The sequence below is a fragment of the Rhizophagus irregularis genome, chromosome 9 (assembly GCF_026210795.1).
Source record: "Rhizophagus irregularis chromosome 9, complete sequence".
Classification (NCBI taxonomy): Eukaryota; Fungi; Glomeromycota; class Glomeromycetes; order Glomerales; family Glomeraceae; genus Rhizophagus; species Rhizophagus irregularis.
Window position 1 is genome coordinate 2,149,022 of NC_089437.1, and position 9,106 is coordinate 2,158,127.

Below are 9,106 nucleotides of genomic sequence, written 5' to 3' on the forward strand. Positions count from 1 at the left end.
AGATGTAGTATTTATTGAATTTTTATTTTTTACATTATTTTATATTTGATAATATTTATATATAGCAAATTTTTATTTAAAAGAAAAATATATAGATTTCATTTATGTTGTTTTATTGAATTATTTTTATGGTTTTATCATTCTGTATCTGATAGTATATACATATAGCTAATAAAAAAAGATCTATATATGTGTACTATTTGTAGCATACAGCCCAGAAATGAGATATAGATAGAGAAAGAAAAAAAATGTAACATTAGTAGTAAAGATAAAAAAATGAAGTCGAATAGTAAAAAATGTGTTAAGGAGAACATTGAAAAGAAAACTTTAGTAGTAAAACTAATTGGAATAAATGGAATGATTCAGTATTTTATTGGGAAGGTCATTGGGCAAATTTTTAGGTAAATCTTGACAGTCGCCTAAAAATTTTGGTTGTATTATTGTTTGTAATGGTAATATAATCATTTAGCTGTTTAGGTGACAGGTTGATTTTTTCTTCAGAGAAGTAGTCTTGTTTCATAATGCTTAGTTCTTATATATATTTTGTTTTTCTTATTTTTATAAGTTTAGTATATGTAAATAAGCATAGTTATATTAAGATGAGATTGCATCAAATTTATATACAATATATTTTTAAAATATATTTAATTATTAATCTTAATTAGAATTGCATAAACAGATCATATTATATTTATTATTTACTTTTAATATTAATTATTGTACTAACTACTAAAATTACCTAAAATTAATAATAACTTGAAATTTCAATTTAGCATTTAAATAAGATTTAAATTCAGCTGAAATATTAAACTTTAAAAAAAATTATAATTCTAAATCAATTTTTACAACTTTTAAAAAGTATTAAAATAAATACATACTTATAATAGTTATCTTTGCAAAGTTTATTAAATAAAAGTGCCTTATTTTAATTTATTATGCTGCCAAATAGGATCATGTTGTTTTTAACATACTGATATTTTTTAGATTGCGTAAATGATATTTTTACGCATTACGTCATATAGATTAATTATCACATGTTTACAATGCTTTTCATATGGAACATGATCTTGGACGTTTGCATAATAAATAACACAATTATTAGGTATGGTGGTTAAAATATCATCCGAACTGGTTCGGGTGATATTTCAATAACTATGATTGATTTTCACAGCTGCGCCGTGAAAATCATTGATATCCGTAAAATAAATATTACATAACTTAACACCGGCTACTTTTTATGTGAATTATTTTAACATTTTCATTTTGGACAAATTTATCTTAAACCGGGGGGTCGAGATTCTTTATCCTAAACCCCCTATATAAATAAGTTTTTTTAAAAGTAATCGACACGTGATTAATACAGTTACAAGAACCCTGAACCCCCGGTTTATTTTTAATTTTTTTTAAGGACAACACTTTTATGTAATGGCGTTTATTTGCGAAGAAATCATGTGATTTACAAATATAACACATAATTTTTTAACGGATCAAATTTAGTAATTGATGTACAATTGTTTTGATTTCGCGTATGCGGTTTTAAATTAATAACATTATTAATATTAATCGGAATAACGCGAAATTTTTTTTATCAAATTCCGAAAATTCCGAACGGATTAACGCATTATCTTACAGAATAATCGTTTAAAAAATTTCAAAAATATAGTAAATTTTTGAAACACCTAAAACTAATGATCCTTATTTACGCCTATTTGATTTAGCCCAATCATCAGATATAATAATTTTTACTGGGTGAAATTCAAATAAAGTTATTCCGTTCATTGTTATTATTTTGTTTATACTAAAAATTATTTTACGAAGAATCAATTGAATTAAAATTCCGGATAAATTTAAAATAATGAGTGAGAGTAAACAAAAATGTAAGAAAGCGTGCTTTTTAAGCTACAAAGTATTTGTATAATAGATTATCATAGATCAGTGAAGTACAAGTTTATTACTCAATTTGCATACGGGCTTAGATATTAGAGATATGTATATATATATATATATATATATTTTTATTCACAAATGATAAAGAAAGCAGACATTGAAACTCAAAAGAGAGGCGTAAAAGTATCAATGTGAATGGATACATTGATTTTATTTTTGGTAAATTTCGTAAAGTGAGAAACGTACGATGAATTATAGGAAATTGATTTACTAATTGTTTACAGATTGATTATTAAAGTGAATAATTAATAACGGCGTAAATAATTCTAGGTATGTAACGTTACTAGAAAGGACACGTGAATCATAACTTTGGAAATTTGGCAAAGTCATAATTCCGGCTGAATATTTTGGGATATTAATTGATTTTGTATCACACAATGATAGTTTGCACAAACTTTACGTTATGAAACGGGAATTTATGTCAAGATTTGCGGATTGGCGTGAACATGTGACCATTATACGATAGTTTTGGTTAAATAGATTAAGAATATGGACAAGGAGTACCTTTAAGGGAACACAAGAGAGTTCGCCACCCTTGTTTTTTTTTTGTTTCAAGCCTTTGTTGAAGATGTCAAAGTGGCTCGTAAAGTAATATAACAATATGTTTCAAATGTAAGAACGACATTATCATCTTTCCCGGTTTTATTTCACAAGTTAAAAACAATGATGCCAGTTGGCTTATTATAAGGCACGTTTTTTTTTTCCTCGTTTACGGTATATTAAAGTTTTTTTTTTAAAAAAAAAATTCCTTTTTATATACATATTTTATTTCTTTTTGCATATTTATTTACGCCATTAAAAACCTAATCAAAAAAAAACTTAACTAATCCATAAAATGTAATGTAATGCTATGCTATGTATTTAACCGTTTGTTTTTTTGCATCGAAAAAAAAAGAAAAATTATTTTTTTTTTTTCATTTAGTTTTCTAATTGGTAAATTAGTACTGGGAATATTATTGCACTTTATTACCATGTATGTATAAACTCACTCGAATATCTAAACTATTTATTTAGTGACCCGACTTATTTCATGCATTGTAATGATTACATATATACAATATATAATGAATATATTATTTCAAACCTCGTTCGGAATATTCGTTTTTCCCTGATTTCTTTGTATTTTTTTTGGATGCAATTGAATAAATTTATATAAGCGAGTTTTTTTAAAATTTTACCTTCTGAGTTAAATTCTTAATAAATAATCGCTTCTTTAACTTAACATGTAATAAACTTAACATCTTACCTTAACTGGTTAGTGTTTTTGTAAATCTTGACCAAATTTAGTTTTTTTTTTTTAGTTGTTTTTCCAAATTTGTACTTATTCGAAAATTGGGTAATTATTGGTTTTTTTTAATCAGTAATACTGCGGTTATTAGTTTCAAGTTCAAATTTGAAATTTGAAGTTTAAACTTTTAAAACTTTAATTCACATGAAAAAAAGTTGATTCTCATCCTTTAGAAGAATTTTTAGAATAATATTAATATTATAATTCATTGTTATATATATTAATTAAAAATATTTTACTTTACCATACTGCGAATGTTTCTCATTTTCTATAATGAATATAGGTAAATAAATAATCATCAAAATATTTACCTATTTTTTTTACAAACATTGCACAAAATAATTTATAATTATTTGATTACTCTTTGCTACGCTGTTACGTATACTACGTAGTATAGATTGCATCATATATCTAATATATCTAATATATCTCTCTCGTCATTTATATATATATATTTTTTTTTATTGGTAAAATGAAATTTTTTTTTTATTTGAATTCCATTTATAGAAATATAGAAATAAGATCATCGTATTTCACATTGTCATACAAGGAATCAAATCTAGTTAAATAAATATTGGCATATGATATTACTTTTAGGTAATTTCTTATTGACTAAACATAAACATTTACATTTTCTTTTTCTTTGGAAAGAATTTTTTTTGAGCGCGTGGTCTCTCAAAAGTAAAAAATTATAAATTATGATTTAATTTTTGGGGCAAAAGTCCGAAATTAATTTCATATGCATATTTTAATTCTTAGACCAAGAATGTAAGTATTATGACGATTATTCGCATAAATTATACGCGCGCCACAATGAGCCACAATTTATATCGGATAATTATTATTGATATTTATGGAAATTATAAAATTAATAACAAGTTTCTTTCGGTCCTTTCCCAGCATCATTTCGACGTGCTTGCTGTTATGTATAAGCAAGCAAGTAAATGGTGAGAATTTCCATGGACGCCATGAGGTATTAAAACTTGTTTTTAATTATTTTAATATATGGGGTAATAGTCTAATAAATATTTTTTCTTTGCCATTCTTCCGATTTTTTCGAGGTTCGATTTTCGATTTTTTTTTTTTTTTTTTTTTTGTCCCGCTTCGGATAGGTAATCCCCTTTTTTTTTTTCAAAAATTTATTATTCATATGAGGAGTAACACAATTCAAAGGTAACACCTTTGCAAATCGAACTTTATTAAAATAATACAATAAAACTGTATATTTTGTCAATTAAAGTATAAAAGCGCAAAAAAATTTTTTTTTTCCTTTAATTTTTTTTTTTCTCTTGCATATTTTTTTTGTGCAGTTTTAGTTAAATATAAAATTCGATTAAAATCGGATCTTTTTTAGAAAATTTTTGACCATTCACATATAATATCTTTAAAGAGTTATATTTATTACACAGTATTTAGTAGGACTATAAATATTATTTGTACACGAGGAAAAAAAAATCCATAAAAAAACGGGAAATTTCATTAACATTCTTTCTTTCCTTTTATCCTTCTTTTCATTCTTTTTATATACTTTAAAATACTAATTATATTTGATAGTTCATAATATTATATTACTATGAACTTATCGATATCTCCTCTTACACCATTTCATCCTACTTCATCGGTAAGTTATTCTGTTATATTCTTGGAAAAAAAAAACTTTATTCGTTATCGTAATCATCTGCATATCTCTCTTCTCCACCCCACTACACCCCCCCCCCTTTATATCGTTACTATTAATATCCCTTTTATATTATTTTATTGTAATTATTTATATTATTATTTTAAACATAATATAAATAATTAAGTAAAACGAAATATTTCATTTATTTTATTTTATTTTATTTTACTTATTTTAATAGAAAAAATTTATATATATCTCGAAAAGAACAAAAATTAAATCAATCCCCTTTTAACTCACCATATATTTATATATATATATTTTTTTATTTTTTATTTTTTATTTTTTTATTTTCCTTCGGTTCTCTTAATAGCGACAAAGAAGAAGATCGAATAGTTCAAGTAACATACTAGCCTCAACTGTAAACGTAAAAGCGGTCCGTTCTCCCAGGAGGAATGAGAACTTGGACGATACATCTGATAATAGTACAGAAGAATATTTTGAAGATAATAAACTTGCTTCTTCAAATCGTACAATACCGCGTCCTCCTAGATTAGCTTTTGACACTCAACATAATTTAAGAATTCCCATGACGCCCCCTTCAAGACAAGAATATAAAGCACATCACCAAAATCATTCACATATGTTGTTATCATCTTATAATAATAATATAAATAATAGTCATCATGACTATTATCACCACAATTTTTCTAATGGTTTATCTGGAAAAGAATCAAGGACAACAAGTTTTAGTAGTACAAAAAGTAATAAAAGTACTCAGAGTATGAATAAATCATTAACCGCTTTCTATAATGAACGTATAGAGAAACGTACAAGTATGGCTTTTGATGATGAGGAAGATGATGATATTTGTTCTGATTCTGACTCTGATACAACTTTATCCGTTTCTTCTTCAACTTGTGGTGATGATGTTCGTGATAATAGAAGAAATAATCGTAATAATCAATTGGCTAAACAGGTATCATTGTTACGAAAGGAAATAGATGTTGTAAAAAGTTCTTTAGAAGGTTTACAAAAAGATCATAAGGAAATGTTAAATGAAAAAAAACAATTGGAACAACAATATCAGGAAACTAGATATGAAGTAACGAAAACTTTAGAGTGTAGTACTAATGATTTAATGGAATATAATGAATTATTAAATGCTAAAATGGAAACATTATCTTTAGAAATGGGTACACGTGACAATTCGGACTTTTCTCATTTTTCTGAGGATATTAGTATAATAAATAATTGTAATGTTGAATGGCCAATAGAATATACAAATATTATGAACAATTGTGTACAACAGGCAAAAGAATTAGAATATTTCCAAGTTGAACTGGAAAAATCTAAACAAGATTTTCGTTTATTATTAAGTTTTAAAGAAGAAATTGAAAGAACTTTGGAAGAAAAAGAACGTGAATATTTAGAGAAACTTCGAGAATGTGAAGCTGTTGCTAATTATCAAGTTGGTACTATTGATTCCATGGAAAAATTATTAAAAGAATTAGAAATAAAGATGGATAAATTACAGAATGAACAACGACAAGAACGTACTGGAAAACATAAACATAGTTCTTCACATTTGTCCGCAAGCAGTATATTAAGTAATGGTGAAAAACTTAAAAAGAAACATGCTCAAAAATCTTCTGTCGATATAAAGAATGTTTCTTTGCAAAATAATTCCTCAAATGACAATTCTACTGCTTCTGTGGAAGATTTAATACCTTCATATTGTTTATCTCCTCCACAGACACGTCGTCAGTCATGTACAAATCCAATAACATTATTTACGGACGAAGAACGAATTCGACATCAAACACGTTTTTGTAAGTAGGCGAAATATTACTTAACATACATTTCTATATTATTTAATAAATATAAAAATCCTAATCTATAAATTTGTTCTTTTTAGGTTTAGCAAGTCGATGGGTTGAAGATGATGAGGTATCAATATGTCAACAAGCTGGTTGCAGTGTTAAATTTAATTTATGGAATCGAAGGCATCATTGTCGGAGGTAAATTGATTTCTGAAATTATCGATCATTTTCTTATTCAAACTGTTAACTTACGTAATTTCATTTGTCTTGTCTCATTTTATAGATGTGGTAATATATTTTGTAGTACACATAGCGCCTATTCCATGCTACTGTTTCCTGATGGTATCGAGGATTGGGGCGGTGTATGGTCAAGAGTATGTGAAAGTTGTTTTAAAGATTCAAAATAAGATTTTTTTTTTAGTTGTAGTTTTCTAATTTAGGAATCATATGGACTATATTTTAAACTAATACGGATAAAATCATGTCCACTTTGTTTATTTTTGTATTATACTATATACATGTACACTTATTTTAAAGAATTATTATTTAATTATTTTGTTTTTTTTAGTATAGGAAAAATACTTTTTTCGAAAAAAAAAAAAGTTATATTATCATGAATTAAAGCATAATTAATTTATTAACAAAAGAATTATTTAGTATATAGGGATAAAAATTTTTTGTAATATTTGTAATATATATATATATATGTATACATAAAACAATAATTTTTTAATTCGGTCTTGTGATCAAGTGATAATCATATAATACTACAATTATAATCGTGTATTTCCATTATGTTGGTTGTAAAACTAGGAAACGGAAAGTCTGAAGTGCTGTTTAAGGTCACGTGCCGGACAGACATCCAGACATTTTGTATCACCTTTCGAGTTGTGCAATTTCGCAGATTTTACTTTATAGAATTTTTCTTATTCATGTAATTATCTTATCATGTTATGTTAAATAAATAAATAAATTTCTCATAAAACCTTTAAGTGTAATGATAACAGGATTCAAGCGTAATACTCTGGCATTATTTCCATTACGCAATTTAAAAATCATTAGTAGTAAGATTTAAGAATGTCCCTGATTTTATTTACAATGATCACCTCAGTAATAATTTCCATTTATTAATTACGCAATAAAAAAAAATCAATCAATCAATAAACTTTTAAAACTCTTAAACTCTTAAATAAATAAATAAATTTGATGTTATTAAATATGATGATTCATAAAAAAATTTGGTCTTCTTTCATTTCATGCTTTTTAACATGTCACAATTACTCAATTACTCTAGAAAATGTGGAAAAGTTATGCAGAATAATGACTAATAATCCAATTTTAGATGTAATTATTGAATAGTATTTCTATTTATTTAGCTCCTTTAACCCTACCTGTTGTACTACATAATGAGATACAGTACTTCGAGAACTGTACTTAGTGCTATAAAAAGTATAATAATGCTTGATGATCCAGTAATTAAACAAATGGAGAAACAGATATTTATGGGCAAAACATAGATAGTATTTGTATTCAGAATTAATGATGACTTTAGACAGAATAATAATCATATTTCTGGATAGTATTAAATTTTGTTTCATCATTTGAGTCCTTTATATCAGTTTTCTTATATTATTCTTTTTCTTTCCTTTAAATAGGACCTGCTATCAGGCAGATATTTCAGACATATATGTATCTATCATAATAATTCATAAATTAATATTAGGTGGTTGAATTAATCTTTTGATTATAATAAAAAAATGATTATAGAATTTATGTAATGTGATAAAATATCATTCCAATTCTAAAAAGAAATATTTGTGTTATTAAAGGACCTCACTTACTTATAATAAAAGTTACTGTAAAAAATTAACCTTTTACTAATAATTTTTACCTTACTTTTTTCTTAAATTTTATTTACAAGTTGAAAAATGAAAAATCAGGCATCAATCAGTCACCAATCTGTCACCAATCAGGTAGCTGGTTGGTGACTAATTGGTGACTAATTGGCATTTTCGCCAAATACTGTTACCAATCAGGCAGTTTGCTAACTTTTGACCCAGTGATCAGAAAAGGATGAAATATAGCTCGTTGGAATCATCTCAACAAGACGAATCTAATGGTAGTAAAATTACATTTCTAGGATTAATACATGATGAGAAATTAAGTAAAATATAAAAATAAAAATGTATCATTTATATTTTATTTAATTTTTTATTAACTATTAATCCTAGAAATACGATTTTACTACCATTAGATTCGTCTTGTTGAGACGATTCCAATGAGCTATATTTCATATTTTTCTGACCACTGGATCAAAAGTTAGCAAACTGCCTGATTGGTGACGATATTTAGCGAAAATACTAATCAGTCACTAATCGGTCACCAACCAGCTACCTGATTGGTGACCGATTGGTGACTGATTAATGCCTG

General features: G+C 25.8%; 1 protein-coding gene across 1 annotated transcript; it reads left to right on the forward strand.

The window, feature by feature from the left end:
- Positions 1–4,808: 4,808 nt before the first annotated feature.
- On the forward strand, positions 4,809–7,443 carry OCT59_029527 (uncharacterized protein; the record flags this gene model as incomplete). The annotated part of the gene is made up of 4 exons (XM_025318579.2): positions 4,809–4,856; positions 5,227–6,685; positions 6,772–6,874; positions 6,960–7,443. The coding sequence occupies 4 exons, from the start codon at positions 4,809–4,811 to the stop codon at positions 7,081–7,083; spliced, it is 1,734 nt and encodes a 577-aa protein (XP_025175691.1). The 3' UTR covers positions 7,084–7,443.
- Between the last annotated feature and the right edge of the window lie 1,663 nt (positions 7,444–9,106).